This window comes from Bos grunniens, chromosome 6 (genome assembly GCF_055505025.1).
Source record: "Bos grunniens cultivar Pamir isolate PY7600 chromosome 6, Bosgru_T2T1.0, whole genome shotgun sequence".
Lineage (NCBI taxonomy): Eukaryota > Metazoa > Chordata > Mammalia > Artiodactyla > Bovidae > Bos > Bos grunniens.
The window spans coordinates 24,709,898-24,727,773 of record NC_141170.1 but is presented as its reverse complement, the minus strand read 5'-3'; the positions used below and the strand labels follow the sequence as shown (position 1 = coordinate 24,727,773).

General features: G+C 40.0%; 1 protein-coding gene across 2 annotated transcripts in view; it reads left to right on the top strand.

Moving 5' to 3' along the window:
- FRAS1 (Fraser extracellular matrix complex subunit 1) overlaps positions 1-17,876 on the top strand; it is a 534,425-nt gene that overhangs the window by 205,306 nt on the left and 311,243 nt on the right. For both annotated transcript variants that reach the window (XR_015165261.1, XM_086405184.1), the window contains exons 5-6: positions 11,510-11,669; positions 14,133-14,266. Coding sequence is in view for 1 of the 2 variants with exons in the window: in XM_086405184.1 (XP_086261310.1) it covers positions 11,510-11,669; positions 14,133-14,266 (294 nt within the window). In the remaining variant the exon portion in view is untranslated. The remainder of the gene's footprint in view (positions 1-11,509; positions 11,670-14,132; positions 14,267-17,876) is intronic.

Here is a 17,876-nt window from a genome sequence, read left to right as displayed (position 1 = left end):
GGTTTCTTGGATAAGATTAAAACTGTCCTATTTATTTCAGAGGCCCAGGTAAATATTTGCTGATTGAATTTGTGTCTGTCTAAAGGGTAGTCTGAGAATGTTGATGATGAAGAAGTTGTAATGCTGAATAATAAAAGGCCACCTTGCCTTTGTGTACCACATAAATTTTTCACTTGATTTTATGAACAACCCTGAGTAGATGACTCCTGTATTAAAGATGGAAGAGTTGAATTGCAAAGAATGGAAGATACTGGCCCCATGTATTACCAATAGGTGGTGTAACTTGGCCTGGAGCCCTGGTCTTCTGACTCCTCATTCAATGTGAAGTTTGTAAGCTTCAGCACTATGCACACATTAGGCTTTGTAATGAGGACCATCCTCTGCAGTATAGGATGCTTAGCATCGTCTCCAGCCTCTCAGTACCCATCACCTGTTAGTATCCTCTGCAGTCCTGACAACCAGAACTGTCTGTAGGTGTGGCCGTCTTTCCCCTGGGGAGAGGGGCAAAATGAAAATGCCCACTCCCCTCATTTAGAACCACAGTGCATGCATGCTAAGTTGATTCAATCGTGTCCAACTCTGTGCAACCATATGGACTGTAGCCTGCCAGGCTCCTCTGTCCATAAGATTCTCCAGGGGAGAATGCCCTCCTCCAGGGAATCTTTCTGACTCAGGGATCAAACCCAAGTCTCTTAAGTCTCCTGCATTGGCAGGAGGGTTCTTTATCACTGGGGCTACCTGGGAAGCCCATAGCACCACAATACTAGAAATCAACCCTCAAGTTCTTTTATTACACTTTCTCATTCCAGATCTTGCAGGGTTAGCTTAGAGATATTAAATACTGTTTTAAAAGGACCATTGCAAGGACTATAATAGAAATTTTGAAACTGGATGGCTACAGTTCATCTCCATTCATGCTTGCATACTCCCCTGAGGCAGCAGGTGAAGCCGAGTGTGATAGAAAGACACTCTTTGCTTTAATCTTCATCTTCCACCTCATACAAAACTTTCTCCAAGTTAGTGTCTCTACCCTTTCAGCAGAGAGCATAATAGGTTAGCCAGAATTGATATACCCAGTCTAGGCTGCTATTCAGGGTGCATACCTGAAACTCAGTGGGGACAGTGCATATTCCCCTGGGACAGGATCACCTCACTTAGCCATTGGCTCCGCATCACCTGAGGAAGCCACTGTTTCACATCGCACAGTGTGTTGCCAAATAATAGCATGGTGTGTGATCCGAATGGTAGGATCTGTGTCTTCATACCATGTGTCACCCTGTGCTGCTTGATTTAGGGCTTCCCTGGTGGCTCAGCGGTAAAGAATCTGCTTGTAGTTCAGGAGATGTGGGTTCGATCCATGGGTGGCAAAGATCCCCGGAGGAGGGCATGGAGATCCACTCCAGTGTTCTTGCCTGGAGAATTCCAAGGACAGAGGAGCCTGGTGGGCTACAGTCCATAGCGTCACAAAGAGTTGGACACGACTGAAGCGACTGAGCATACACACATGCTGCTTGATTCAGTCTGTGTTATGTAGGGTGGTGGAAACCACGCTAGAGGACCTCCTGTGAAATGGAAGGTGCTGCAGGGCAGGCTGATGTTGGAATTAACGAAAGTTCATAATGATTGGGGCAGGTATATGGATCAAGATAAAAAATCCCAAGCTGAACTTTTCAAATAAGGGAGCCCTAGGATGTAAAATAAGGCCAAGATCTGGAGGAATAACAAACATCTCAAGTAAGAGGGGGTATCAGGGACTTTTCATAGCCTCTCTAATGACACTTGTCATTTGCTTGCTCGTCTTCTGTTCTTGCACTTGTGAGATCTTCTTTTCTTGATTTAAGATTTCTGAGAACATTGACAATATTTTGTGTACCTTCACAGTGATCTTCCTTACCCCCCACCTAACCTGATTCTTGGCACTGAACTTTTCCCAGAGTAGGTGCTCAATAAACATCAGGACTCAAGCAATAAGTAAATCCTGCTCCAGCTTATCCATATCCTTGTCCCACAGGCATGTTGATCTTTGACCACCTGACCTGCTTGGCAAGTGGCTCAAGGACCAGAGATCTGCAGATGGGTTAGTTAGAAATCTGCTTGACCTTCTACTTTTTCAGGAAGAGTTTTGAAAATCTTCTTCTCCCCTCCTCCCTTGCAATTCACCCCTCTCTTCTAACACAGCACACGGAAAGCTCTAAACTGGGTAAGACAGCGTGCATGCTTGTTTTCCCATATGCAACTTTCAGAATCTACTCCCCCGGAAAGTGTTATATTTCTGCAACTTGATGTAACTGAGAAGAAGGCTGGATTTTAGGAACTGTAGTTTGAAGGAGAAAAACAAATCCCTAGTGGTCTACTTCTCCAAATAGAAATAGAAGAACAGCTTTTTTAAAGTTGAGATAAAATCCTCTACTTTCAGTCTTAATCAATTTAAAATGATCATGTTTCTCGTCTTTCTGTTCTTCTTTCCTCTCTTTCTTCACCTTTTTAGATGCTTGCCAAATCCTTCTTAATGTTATTCATTTCCTTGAGTGGGTTAAATGCTTGTCTGGGTTGGGTCTGAATCTCCCCTTGTCACTTGCATCACTAGGATTGTTCCTGAATCTTGGAGCCTTTTCTGTTTTGCTCCCTTGGCTTCTTTTAGAAAGCAGTTTCCAGAGCACTGCTTCTCCTGTTGGACGTCGGTAATCCTCTCTTTAGCCTCCGGCTTGCATCCCATAGGGCAGGTTATGGAGTCTCTCTCCCTGTAGATATAAAATAGCCTGATGTTTTGAGAGCTTTGCAGTGGTGAAATGGAAGCTTTCCCCTGAAAGAGAGATTTAGAAGTGGCTTTAGGGTAGAGTAAGTGTAGCAGGAAGAGAATCTGTTACAGCAATGCTATCCCCAGAGAATAGACTTGAAGGGAAGGAGAATCAAGATTGGGTTGAGCTCAGGGTGGCACGACAAGGCCACCTTTAATGAAACAACTTTGCCTCATGAGGGGACCTCTTTTTCTGGCATTGTGGGCCGGTGTTCCAGCAAGTCCAGACAAGCCCCTACATCTTCTTGGAGTGAGAAAAACACTTGAGCCTTTTGGCAGACTCCAGGTTATTTAAGAGTTTTGCATGGGCTTATTACAGTCAGCATTTGGGGAGACTATTTCATCCATGACCTCCCAAAGCTATCCTTTCAAATTAGCTTTTGGATCTCTGCCCAGCCTTGCCAACCAGTTAGGGAGACAAGCCTGAAATATGTTTTCCTAAAGGGTGTTGGAATGCTTTTTCCCTGGTCTTTTCCCCACAAATTAGCTTGTGAAAGGGAGGAGAAAGGACCTTAACCTCTTTCTTTTCCTCTTTACTAATTTGATCTCAGCACCAGATAATGTCCTGTCCGAGAAGATGGTGCTTGGAGATTTGCTGAAAAAGAAAAGTGGCAGGTGGTAATGCCCCAGTGCCCACATCTGATTGAGTACAGGAGCGTGGAAGAAGTCTGCTTGCTTTGCCCGGCTGTGAGGCTAAAAGGAGAACTAATTTATGTGTGTGAGGGAAGAGATGAATATTGAATTCTGCAGCCTTGTTTTCATCAAAGTAGAGGATGTAATTACAATATGCACCAAACATCCCCAGATATTTAGTATTCTGGATCTATAACATCATAACAGGAACAAATTATATAAAGAAAAATTATTTTTTTGTTCTGTCTGTAAGCCAGACAAATACTTTATGACCGTATCTTTCCTTTGGACTTAAGTCAACAGCCAACCCGACTTGTTATTTGGCTATGCAAAAGAATATGTCTAAGATGTTGTCTGCAGAATGTGCTTTTGCCCAGTGTCAAAGTCTCATGTTTCAGAAAGCTATTAATGGTGTTGGGATGGTACAGCTACAACACAGGTCTTATGGGAGCATTGCTTTGTATATGCATTATTTCTTGATATTACAGAGCTTTCTTTGCTGTTAACTGTGCTCATGAAAATTAAAACATTTGTGACTATAGACAACACAGTGAGATTAAAAAAATGTTTATCATGTATTAATATCTGTCCCCTATCTGTCATCTATCTATCTATCCGTCTATCTTTCTATCTATGTGTCCATCTACCATCTATCTGGCTACTTCTCTATCTACCTATGATCTAGCTATCTATCAGCATGTATCAAACTCCTTGATCTCTGGTCTCCTTCTGGTGAGAGAGGTGTCACTGACTTAGGAATAGGAGTAGGAGATGAAAGTGGAGGTGACTTTTCTCAGAGAGGTAAGAGTAATTCTTCTCCATCATTCTGTTCAGTTTGGATCACTGTCTGGCTTCTATGGCTTTGACATCAAGAGTGGAGTCACCCTGACAAATGTTCTTTGTTATTCCCATAATTCTCAAACTTATTGTGAAGGGAGAATCCGTTGCTTAAATTTTATGTCTCTTGAGATAGATAATAGATTCACATCACTGGAGAGCTTGAAGGTACCAAAGAGATGAGCTAATATAGCCCTCTTGCCTTACAGTTGAAAACACTTTGGCGATTGACAGGTTGTTGTTATAATTAATTTTTGTGGTCTCAGTCTGAGAGGTGGTATGATTGCAAATGTTTGAGAAATGACAGCTAGTGTTTCTCAGTAGTAACAAAAACGAGCTCTTGTTTTAATGTCTGGATGTTTAGAAGCAATCTCTTAACTTTTAGTAGGATAAAGATGTTCACTTCTAATTACTTTATAAGATGCTTTCAAATTTTACTTATTTAAGATATATAAATGATTTATTAGATATTTTAAACAGTACTTTTGCTCTCTGATGACAAAGTGAGTATTAGTTTATTGGTGAAAATGTGGAAAAAATATGCAAACAGATAAAAAATCCACTAGTTATCTCCAGCTATGAAAACCATTATTGTTTCCTCAGTTGTTTTTTTTGGGGGGTGAAGGGGAGATGGTAGTGAATATGGATGGGTAGATTGATAGAGATATACATGGTTTCACATAATTTCACATAATGTAATTATACTCTGTGTACAGTTTATGGCTTAATTTTTATACAACATGCACTAAATAATTCCCCTTGGAATACTCTTGGAGAATGTGATTTATTATTATTAATTTTATTATTATTATTATTAGAACATTATTATTTATTACATGCCTATTATTAGGCATTTGGGTAGCTTCCAATATTCACTAAAATATTTTCAATTTCACTGTAATGAACAATGAGATGGAATTCTTTGTATTCAAACTTTTTTGTGTGTCATTGATCATTTTCTTCAGATAACTTCTTAAAAGTGAAATTAGTAGGTCAAAGCATCTAAAGAGTTTGAGTATTGAAGCTGTGACATCTATGGTCATTAAAATTCAATTTTAAGTCTTCTCTGTCTGAAGATAACCGCAGTGGGAATATTACCAGTAGTACGGCTTTTTTTCAAGTCCGATTACCTGGGGTAGTTGCCGCCTGGCAGAGTTGTTCCGGGTGCTATCATGAGACGAGTCTCTGGGTAGGAGAGTTCCACTCCACTGCAGCTTTACTAACAATAGCTACTGTGAATTTTAAACACTTCTTATATCTGATATTAAAATATATCATTTAAGTTTATTAATATTTCTTTGTAGTTAATAAAGTTCTATATTTAAGTTGAATATTCTACAAGCTTGTTGCTATTTTTTTCCACTGGGGTTTTATTTCTTTTTTAAGGAATATAGTACAGTGTACTTACAATATAGTATTAGTTTCCCATGCACAACAAAGTGATTCAATATTTTTATATATCATGAAACGATCACTACTGTGAGTCTAGTTCCCATTTGTCACCATACAAAGTTATTTCAGTGTTATTGACTATATTCCCATGCTGTACAATATGTCCCTATGAGTTATTAATTTATTAATATAACTGGAAGTTTGTACTTCTTAATCCCCTTTGCCTCTTTCACCCATTCTTTCACACTCCGTCTGCTCTGATGGCCACCTGCTTGTTCTCTGTATCTCTGAGTCTGTTTCTGTTTGGTTTTGTTTATTCTTTTGTTTTACTTTTTAGATTCCATATATTAATATAAGTGAAATCATACAGTATTTATCTTTCTCTATCAAACCTATTTCACTAAGCATAATTCGCCTCTAGGTCTATCCATGTTTTTGCAAGTGGCAAAATTTCATTTTTTATGGCTGAGTAATATGTGTGTGTGTGTGTGTGTGACATCTTCTTTATCCATTCATCTCTTGATGGACACTTAGATTGCTTGTATATCTTGTCATTAATAATGTTCCAATGATATGAACATTAGAGTGCATATATCTTTTTGTATCAGTGCTTTTGTTTTCTTCAGATAAATACCAAAAGTGGAATTATTGAATCATATGATAATTTTATTTATAATTTTCCCTCAAAAATTAAATCTCCATACTGCTTTCCATAATAACTGTATCAACTACATTCCTACCAACAGTACAGGTAGGTTCCCTTTTCTTTACACCCTTGCCATCACTTGTTTCCTCTTGTCTTTTTGATAACAGTCATTCTGTCCGGTGTGAGGTGATATCTCATTGTGGTTTTGATTTGCATTTCCCTCACGACTGGTGGTGTCATGCATCTTTTCACCATCCTGTCGGCTATCTTTGCATCATTCTTTAGAAAAACGAATCTTCAGGTCCTGTGCCCATTTTTTAATTGGATTTTTAAATATTGAGTTATATATGTTCTTTTTATGTTTTGGATATTAATCCCATATCAGCTGTATGGTTTACAAATATGTTGGTTTTAAGCTGATAGTCACTTAAGTCTGAACACATTCTAAAAACACTAGATTTTTACTTCCCCTGCAACACATTTTATGTTTTTAATGTCATATTTTACATTTTTTACCCTGTCTATTCTTTAACTACAAATTGTAATTATGGTTGATTTTCCAATTTTTGTTTTTTTAATTTTACTTGCTTTTCAAGTAGTTGATCTTTTGGCTTTACTATGTATATGCCTTTACCAAGGAGACTTTTTGTTCATATATTTTCTTGTTTCTAATTATAACCTTTACTTCTAAAGAAGATCCTTTAGCACTTTTTGTAGGGCCAGTTTAGAGGTGATGGACCCTTAATTTTTGCTTGTCTGAGAAACTCTTTATCTTGCCTTCAATCCTGAATGATAGCCTTGGTATCAAGTATTTTTGGTTATGAGTTTTTTCCTTTCAGTACTTTAAATATATCACACTACTCCTTTATGTCCTGCCAAGTCTCTGTTGAAAAATAAATTGATAGGCTTATGGGACTTCTCTTGAATATCGTGCATTGTATGCCTCTTGCTGCCTTTAAAATTCTCTGTCTTTTGCCGTATTAATTATGATCTGTCTTGGTGTGGATCTCTTTGGATTCATCTTGTTTGAGGCTGTTTCCTTCCCCATGTTAGGGAAATTTACAGCCATTGTTTCTTCAGGTAAGTTATCTGCCCCTTTATTTCTCTCTCCTCCTTCTGAGACCCTGATAATACAAATGTTGGCATGCTTGATACTGTCTTAAATTATCCTCATCTTAAAAAATTCTTTTTTTTATTTTTTGCGGTAGTGATTGGGTGATTTCTATTACTTTGTCTTTCATGTTGCTTATGTATTCTTCCATATCATCTGATGCTCTTGACACCCTCTAGTATATTTTTCTTTTTAGCTATGGTATTCTTCAGTTCTGATTGTTTCTTTTTTATATTTTCTAACTCTTTGTTGAAGTTTTCCCTGTTTTCTGCCATTCTTCTCCTAATTTCTATAAGCATCTTTATGATGCTTATAATAGAGAATTCAATTTTTAAAATTCTTTATCAGGTAATTTACTTACCTTTATTTCATTAGAGTTTTTTTCCCCTGGGGTTTTATCTCACTCTTTCCTTTGGAACAGGAAAGAACTATATGCTCATTTCATTTGATTTTCTGTGTCTATTCCTGAGAATTAGGTGAAACTGTTATCTCTCCTGCTCTTGGAGCTGTGGTCTTGTGTAGAAGTGTTTCCAATGTAGGTTTCATGTGCTGGGTGGCACATGAAACTTGGCAGGCCAGTTAAGGGTGGAGCAGAAAGGGTGGGGTGGGTTTTAGGGCCTTTTAGGCTGGGCTGAGGCATCCCTGCCAAGATGCCTGGAGCTGAAGTGGACACCAGCCATGGCTCTCCTGGGCTGGGTTGGTGTTGCCATGTTGGTGGGATGGTTAGAGTTGGAGTGGGCCCAGGCTCGAGGGTGGGCTGGGGCTGCCTTAGCAGGCTGACTAGAATGGCAACTTTTCAAACTGCTGCCTCTGTGCTGGGACTCAGAGAGAGTAAGTTTGTGCACAAGCCCTTTAAGGGGGAGTCTTGGTTTCCTATAGTTCTCTGGCTTTCACAGATGTCCATCTCACGGGTTTTCAAATCCAGTTGTGGGGCCTCATCTTTCCAGAGCAAGTCCCAGGGCTATGGGACCCAGTGTAGAGCTCTACCCAGTGTAGAGCTTGAATTCCTCACTCCTTAGGGAGGTCCTCCAAGTTTGTGATATTCCATTCTGCGTTTGGGTTCCCTTCCAAGGGTATGTGTCCCCACCTACCCATCTCGATGAGGTTTTTTATTTATATCCTTAATTGTAGAAGAGCTGTTCTGCCAGCCTGCAGGTTGTTCTTAAAGAGAGTTGTTCTATATGTAGTTGCAATTTTGATGTGTCCATGGGAGGAAGTGAGCTCAGAATCTGCCTACTCTATCATTTTGATCTCACCTCCAGTCTCTTCTTATTGCTTGTAAATGGTTTTATATATTAGAGTATACTTCTAATTAATATCTGCATTTTAAAAAAATGTTTGTCATTTACCTTTAAAATTTTTCTCCCAATGTATTCACTATATTTGACTTTTAAAAGTTTAACTCATTAGAATGTATCAGTTTTTCTCCTACCATTTCTTCCTTTGCTTTTATGCTTAGGCCTTTTAAAGCATAAAGGTCAATTGCCTGCTATGTTTTATTAGCTAACAGTTTATTAGCCAGTTGTGGACTTGCCCATTTATTTATATGCTGTACTAAATTTGAAGTTTTATATTTAATTATAGAAGAAGTAAAAATTGATGGGGGAGGAGTTGGCCTTGGTATCCCGGTCTGTTGCCATGATCCCAGGCAGCACATAGGTGTGAAAAGGAGTAGGAAAGCCATGGACTCATGGGGAAAGGGTTAAGCATCTCCTACGTGCCACTTCCCTTGCTGCCTCTTTAACAACTACCTCATGCAACCTTTACAATAGCCAAGTGAGCAGGTTATCTTCATACCATTTCAGGTTTCTCTACCAGTAAACTGCAATTTAGAAAGATTAGGTGAAACACGCATAGTCCCCAAGGCAGGGAGAACTGAGCTGTGATCCGAGGACACATATACTTCCACGGAAACGTTTTGTTCATCCAAGTCAGTACATTCCTTACGTTTCTGTCCTCTGGTACTCCCAGTAGGTCCTGGGAAAGTAATCTTCATGATGGTAAGGCAATGTCTTGGTTCCCCAAAATTTAGATGGCTGTGACAACCTATTACTATTATTGTTACAATAATAGCACAAGTTATTAGTAATTCCCAAATGTCAAACTTGGCATGCTTGCAACCTGGCAGCAATTTGCACAATAAAGGCATAGTGACTTGTTTAGGTAAGACAGAGTTCTTTTGTGTTTGAGAGAGGGGGAATAATTATTCTGGATGATGGCTTGAGGAGTAGCAAGAGGATGTTTATTTTCCATGCTTCTCAGTGACACAGTTGAAATCCCCAGATTATAGTTAGGTGACTGAGCACCTAGAACGTGGGATGTTTTTAATAGAAGCCTGTATATGATTTGTGCAGAATCAGATTTCATCATATACTACACTTAATACAGGCAGAGGAAGGCACTATTTAAGAAAATGTTGTAAGAGGAAACTTTATTGATTAAGCTCACTTTTTTGCATACGTCTTTTAAAAGGCCACCATCATTCCACTCTGCCATTGAGAACATAATGTATTTTGACAGCTACTTCCCCAAACAATCGACATATTTGTAGCTTTTTACATTCATGATTCTCCACTGCCCTCTGAGCATGGCTTATTTAGATACTTTTGAAAAGTGTTAGCTGCTCAGTTGTGTCTGACTCAACCTCAGGGACTGTAGCCTGCCAGGCTTTTCTGTCCGTGGGATTTCCAGCAAGAGTACTGGTCTGGGTAGCCATTCTCTTCTCCATGGGATCTTCAACTCAGGGATCGAACCCAGGTCTTCTGCATTGCAGGCAGATTTTTCACCATCTGTGCCACCAGGGAAGCCCTTAGATACTTTTGGTAGTTAGTAAATGTTATGTATCAAAGCATGGATATGTTAGATCATCAGTACAGTGCCAGCTTTGGGAATGTGGTGTCCTAGCCTAAAGTGGACCAGGAACTTCTGGTGTGTGTAGATGGGCACCCTCACCAGGAGTGAGTTGGCTCTACAATTTGTGGGAGAACTGGTTGGACAGGTGCCTTCTGCTGGCTATCCCACCTTCCCTGGGACCATAAGATCTCTGGGATAGGAGAGAGAGAGAAGACTTGGGGAAGGGAGAGAGAGGACGGGAGTGTGGACACTCATCAGGGTAAAAGGCAAAAAAGAAACAATCGGAGTGTGAGCTGCTGAAAATAATGTAGCTAGTGTAAAGAATTCAGTAGATATGGATGCATGTATGCATATTTTACTTTGGTCCTCATAGAAGTTTTTTAAATAATGGGATTGGGGTGATTTTTCTTTCATTGTTGCGCTTTTTTGGAATTTTCAAACACAAAATCTTAAGGATAAATATTACTCAGCTGTGAAAAGGAACACATTTGAGTCAGTTCTAATGAGGTGGATGAACCTAGAGCCTATTATACAGAGTGAAGAAAGTCAGAGAAAGGCAAATATTGTACATTGACACATATGTATGGAATCTAGAAAGATGGTGCTGTCAATCCTACGTGCGGGACAGCAAAGGAGACACAGATGTAAAGGACAGACTTTTGGACACAGTGGGAAAAGAGACGGGTGATGATTTGAGAGAATAACATTGGGAACATATACATTAGCATATGTAAAATAGATAGCCAGGGGGAGTTTGGTGTACGACCCGGGGAACCCAAAGCCTATGCTCTGTGACAACCTGGAGAGCTGGGGTGGGGAGGAAGGTGGATGGAGGGAGAGGGCCACATGTATCCCTGTGGCCGATTCATGTTGATATATGGCAGAACCCATCACAATATTGTAAATTAATTATCCTTCATTTATTTTTTTTAAATTTTATTTTATTTTTAAACTTTACATAATTGTATTAGTTTTGCCAAATATCAAAATGAATCCACCACAGGTATATCCTTCATTTAAAATAAACAAAATTTTTAAAAAGGAAAATAAAAATCAATTGATAAATTGGTCTCTGCCTTGGAATATTGGAAACTCTGATGTCAACCTTGTAAGTCTAGAGCTTTCTTCTGTCATATTGGAGCTCCGTCATTCCCTTGTTTAAGAGAAGGCTTGTTTCTGTTTGATCAAATGCAAGTCTATGTTCTCACAGTAACGTTCTTTTTCTTTTCCTAACACCCAGCACGGGACAGCGTGGGCCTCCTCCCCTTGCAGCACGTGCTCTTGCACTCACGGGGAAGTCAGATGTGCCCCCCAACCATGCCCACCACTGATGTGTGGACACCAGGAGCTGGAATTCATCCCCGAAGGGAGCTGCTGCCCAGTCTGTGTGGGCCCTGGGAGTGAGTATGAGCTTGTAGAGAGAGACCCTCTTTGCCTGTGAGGTTTACCTGGTGACATCCCAACTCTTCTCTTTCTTGCCTAGTGTGTGGCTCAAAGATCCCTGACCCCATTCCTTATTGGAACCGAGTCATAGCCTTGCACTTGGCAGGAAATGATGTTGTAAACCGTGAGGTTGGAACAAATGCTTAAGCTCCATTCCAAACTTTGGGTGCTGAGGCTCTCTGATTTATTATTTTGTCTTGGCCGGATGAAACCCTTTGTGTTCACAGCTCTTGAGGAAAAAAGGAGGAAGGACCAGATCCTTTGATATGATTCCATAAGGCCCAGGTAGTTCCTACGGCTTTTGGTGGACAGAAGAACAAACATCACTTCTGGGTATCAGTAGTATCACAACACTAAGTCTGATGGCTGGTCTTTAAGATTTCATGTCTTTCTCCAAAACGCACTGAGCTGGAAGCAGTATTTCATTTGTCTTTATGGCCTCTTTGCTGGACAGATTATGCCTGCCTGTGAACTGAGGCACAGCCCAGCAAGCCAGGCATATGCTTCCAGCCCTCTACTTAAAATTCATGCTGGGACCGAGTACCCTTTTATTACATTTTAGAGTTATATGTCCCTTTCCATTTTTATACTTAAGTAGCATATACTTCATGACAAATACAAATTATTGTCACTGCTGTATTATATTCTCTCCTGGTGTATAATAGCTCAAATTACTCTTTTTAAGCAGTACCTGGAAGCTACATTGTAATCTTGCCTTTTCTCTTTAAAAAGACTTCTGGCTTCTTTCTGATTCCCAGTTATTCCATTCCTGGCCACCATTTACCCTGGAGAATCATTCCGGGGATGGCAAAGTATGGTAACGGAATGATGAAAGTAGAGTGCATTCCTCCTGCATTTCAGATGTCACCCACCAGAAAAACACAGCCAGCCAACTTTGGGCCAGATAAGCCTGCAGGGAAAATTATTCCAACCACAGTGTTTAGGGATGGGGTGGAGGGTGGGCTGTCTGGGTTTGTGGGCTCTTTTCTTACATTTTAGGAGAATTTCTGATTGACTCTCCATGAGAAAAATCTATTGGAAGCATTTTGCCTGGAGAGATTGGAGGATCAGCCAGCACCAACTCCATAATTTCCTGGGTACATAATAAAAATGCAGGGCCCTTTGTTCAAAAAGCACTTCCCCAGTGGCTCAGACAGTAAAGCGTCTGCCTACCATGTGAGAGACCCTGGTTTGATCCCTGGGCAGGAAGATTCCCTGGAGAAGGAAATAGCAACCCACTCCAGCACTCTTGCCTGGAAAATCCCATGGATGGAGGAACCTGGTAGGCTACAGTCCTTGGGGTCTCAAAGAGTCAGACGCGACTGAGCGACTTCACTTCACTTGTTCAAAAAGCAGGGTGGGGGAAGCTTTGGTTTTTCTTCCATGATCTTTCTCAGCCTGTCATGTTTTTAATTTGCTGTTAATGTCACCCACCCTCAGGCATGGGGATATTTGCTGGGTGGGTGAGTCCTCCTCAGGCACCCTAGACCCCTCCTGCTATGTGGTGCTTAGGGTGCATGCACTCCTGAGGCACCTGTACCCAGGTATCCAATACGGGTGGAGGGTGGCGGCTTTCACTGGGCACAAATTTGGGCTCAGGCTCCTGAGAACCCAGGAAGGCAAGGAGTCGGGGAGGTAGGGCCATTCATGAACTGAGGCTCCAAACCCCTGGTTTGGAGGGGTTTGGAGGGGAAATGCTACATTTCCCACCAGACTTCACTTAGGAAACTCAGAGAGAAAGTTGAGAACTCCATACAGTGGCTCCAGAGCTATACCCCAAGCCCAGGGCCCCCTAATTTGCATCATGCCCCAGAGCACAAGACTGTGTGTGACTGCATTGGCATAGATGCAGCCAGCCCTGAGATCGTGGAGCAGTTAAGTTCAGTCACTCAGTCCTGTCTGACTCTTTGTGATCCCATGGACCGCAGCATGCCAGGCCTTCCTATCCATCACCAGCTCTCAGAGTTTACCCAAACTCATGTCCATTGAGTCGGTAATGCCATCCAACCATCTCATCCTCTGTCGTTGCCTTCTCCTCCTGCCTTCACTCTTTCCCAGCATCAGGGTCTTTTCAAATGAGTCAGCTCTTCACATCAGGTGGCCAAAGTATTGGAGTTTCAGCTTCAGCATCAGTCCTTCCAAAGAACACTCAGTATTGATTTCCTTTAGGATGGACTGGTTGTATCTCCTTGCAGTTCAAGGTACTCTCAAGAGTCTTCTCCATCATCACAGTTCAAAAGCATCAATTCTTCAGCGCTCAGCTTTCTTTATAGTTCAGCTCTCACATCCATACATGACTCCTGGAAAAACCATAGCTTTGACTAGACAGACCTTTGTTGGCAAAGTAATGTCTCTGCTTTTTAATATGCTGTCTAGGTTGTGCAACACCCTCAGTAACCCTTATTGCTCTAACCTTCCAGAATCCTGTTCCTACGAAGGCCGTGTGTTTCAAGATGGGGAGGACTGGCCATTGAGTCGGTGCGCCAAGTGTGTGTGTAGAAATGGGGTTGCCCAGTGCTTTGCAGCTCAGTGTCCTCCTCTGTTTTGTAACCAGGTAAGGAAGACAGCCTCAGAAGACCCTTCACAGACTGTTAACTTCACTATTTGGGAACCTGGAGTCTCTTCTGAGATGATGGCAGGCAGGCCTTGCAAGTACTGAAAACGAGAAGCAAAAGCTGTTTTATTTTCCTTATAGTTTTGGAGACCACCCCTGAGACATTTCTTTTACTCTTAACAGCTACAGATAGGTCTAATTACCAGTCATTTAAGCTAATTGTTACAGAATGAAACTGAGCCTTCAGGATACACACAAAGGAGCCGCCAAACTCTAGTTGCAGGTGTTCCAAAAATGTCTAGCCAAACATCTGGAAAATTCAGTAAGATGATAGGATTGTTATTGTTTGTCAATATATAAGTACAGACAGCTTTTTAAAGACATATAGATGTTTCTTTGAACCTGATCATCCAGATGTACATGATTTAATTCTTAATGGTTCACATTACCAAAGGATTTTTGGTGGGGAGGTTTAAAATAGTGGGAACTTGTTCTTCATTTAAAACTGATCTGAGAAGAGGGTGGGATGTATGGAGAGAATAACATGGAAACATATATTACCATATGTAAAATAGATAGCCAATGGAAATTTGCTGTTTGACTCCAGGAACTCAAGCTGGGGCTCTTTGACAGTCTAGAGGCGTGGGATTGGGGGAGGGGAAGTGGGAGAGATGTTTGAGTGGGAGGCAACGTGGGTAGACCTCTGGCTGATTCATGTTGATATTTGGTAGAAACCAACACAATACTGTAAAGCAATTATCCTTTAATTAAAAATAAACAAGTTTATTTATTTTTAAAGTCCTTAAAAAAAGGACTTTACGTGGCCAGAGCGCAACTTCTATAAAAATGTTTTTTAAAAGTAAAACAAACAAACAAAAAAACTGATCGGATTTTCAAAACATTACTCTTTCATACAGATTTGCAGGCGAAAGTCAATTGCAAATAAATTTTGTATCCATGGTATTTTGTAGTTTTTTATTCTTCCAGTAGCTCCCATGGATGTTCCTTGGCAGTTGACAGATAACCATGAAAGGAGCTTGCCTCCAGTTGAAAAATAGCTCATTTTTGATCTGAGAAAAAGCTGGAAGCCAGCATTCAGTTGATACAGAGCAGTACTTTGTGTCAAATAAAACAAAATCAATAACATTGCATATTGTGACAATTGGGCAATATTTTTTAAGGCAGACAAAAGGCAATTAGGCTAGAAATGCTAAATGCCAAATAAAGGAAAAACGTATCTAATTGAAAGACCAGATTGCATTACCCACACTACAGCAAATACTGCACACTTACCACGTTATCTCCATTCATCATGAAGTCTTGTCCTAGCTTTCAGATTACAAATGAGCTTCTTGGTAGAGTTGCAGAATATCTTACATTTAAAGATATTGTACTGTTGGAGCATTTTGACTTACACATCCCAGGGTTTAGTCTTTTGTGTAAGAAGCTTTAATTAAGCAGTTTGCCACCATTACAATAAGGGAGGTGGGAGGAGGGAAGGAGGAAACACTCCGTTGTGAACCTTCTGCTTCAAGTCTTTAAAAACAACAATGACTGCATATCATGGGTTAGCTTGGAATACCAGAAAGTGCTGGTTCCCATTTTTTAAAATGCTAAATTCTAGCTTCAAACAGTACTAACTTATAGTTTGCATGAATTAACTTAAAAAGATGAAATTTGTTGCCATACTGTAGAGCTAATTGCTATGCAAGCATTCTGGAGTCTTGACAATAGATTGATTTTAAGCACTCTTGCATCAAGTTTATAGTTTTGCTTTGACATTCAAAAATACCCAACTGTCAGATTATTTAAACCATTTTTCTTGATTTAATATCACTATTAAAACATTGGGTGTTCTGATGATATAAAGAGGCAGTCAGTCCTAAAGGAAATCAGTTCTGAATATTCTTTGGAAGGACTGATGCTGAAGCTGAAACTCCAATACTTTGGCCACCTGATGCGAAGAACTGACTCATTTGAAAAGACCCTGCTGCTGGGAAAGATTGAAGACAGGAGAAGGGAACGACAAAGGATGAGATGGTTGGATGGATTCACTGACTTGATGGACATGAGTTTGAGTAAACTCCAGGAGTTGGTGATGGACAGGGAAGCCCGGCATGCTGCAGTCCATGGGGTCACAAAGAGCTGGACATGACTGAGTGACTGAACTGAACTGATAGAGTCAGTGCCTTGGTCGGAAACATAATCATTGTCACCATCTAACCATCACCATCCCCACATTTGGGGTATTTATTATGTCATAATCATTAATTTAAAATCTTTTTTATTTTCATAACAACCTTATGAAGTATGAGCTATTATTATCATCCTGTGTTGCTGTAGACAAAGCTGAGATACAAAGTTTGAATAATCTGCTCAAGGGAAGTATCTGTGCTTCTAACCTAGACAGCTTGACATTACAACTTCAACAGACCACACTTGAGTTCGATTTTTACCTGTTACACTACATCACCTCCCCAAATGATGAGTCACATATTGTTTACATCTAATAATAATCACAAAACAATAATTGCTAACATCATCAATCACGATTGCAAGCATTTTATATGAGTTAACTCATTCAGTATTTAAAAAAAAAAGTTCATCAGAAGAAATGTATTTCCAGTCTTGAGCTCTAAAAAAATTTGATTTTTAAAATAAAGTGTTTTTTTTTTTATTGTAAAAGGAATCTGTGTTCATTAAGGAAAGCTTGAAAAAAGCAGTAAAGGAACTGATCATCCATATTTCTACCATTCAAAAAGATCATAGTAGAACTTTTTTTAAATTCATTCCAATTTTTTGGTAGGCAAATATCGATATATTTCATAGTTATAATCAGATTTTTGGAGTTAGTGATTATCTCTGATAAAAGGAGTAATTCCTGTGTTCAAATAAGGGGTTGTTCCCTTGGTGGGTAGTATAAATTCACACTGAAATTGCTTGCCTTCAGCTTTTGTCCAGATGCCATGTGAACAGAGGTCTCTGTTCATATTTTTGTAGGCTTGTTAAAATGATCTGTTCAGTCTGATGAGAGTTCTTCCTGTGGCTCTATTACCACTTTTTTTTTCAATACCACCATTTTCCCATTCCCAATATTGATTAATCTAAGTGAATTGAACATCATCTTCAGGTATTTTCTTAAAAAGGTGGAAAATTGTTATGTCTTTTGAGCCACTGATGTGTTGTAGAATTATTTCCTATTTGCCTACACTCATGAAAGATTATTTGTTGGGGTCCAAAATTTAAGGAGATTATAATCTCCTTTCCACCGAATTCTGGAATTTAGTGCTGTGGAGGAGTCAGAGGTGGGTCTGTTTTCTCTTCTGTTATATCATTTAGTTTACTCTGTTGAATTTTTGCAAGATGTTTCTTTATCTTTATAATTAAGACATTTCCCCAGGGTATTTCTAAGGAAGGTGTCTTTTCACATATTTTACCTAGAATATTGTGAAGCCCTTTCAGTCTGTATTCCAGGTGTGAAATGTTTTCTTTAGTTCTGGCCTTGATTAGTCATGTCTGTTCCAATTATGCTCAGTTCTCAGAAACACCTATGATTCTTAGACTGCTCCTCTACCATCTCCCCTCATTATTGGTCATGTTCTGCCTCATT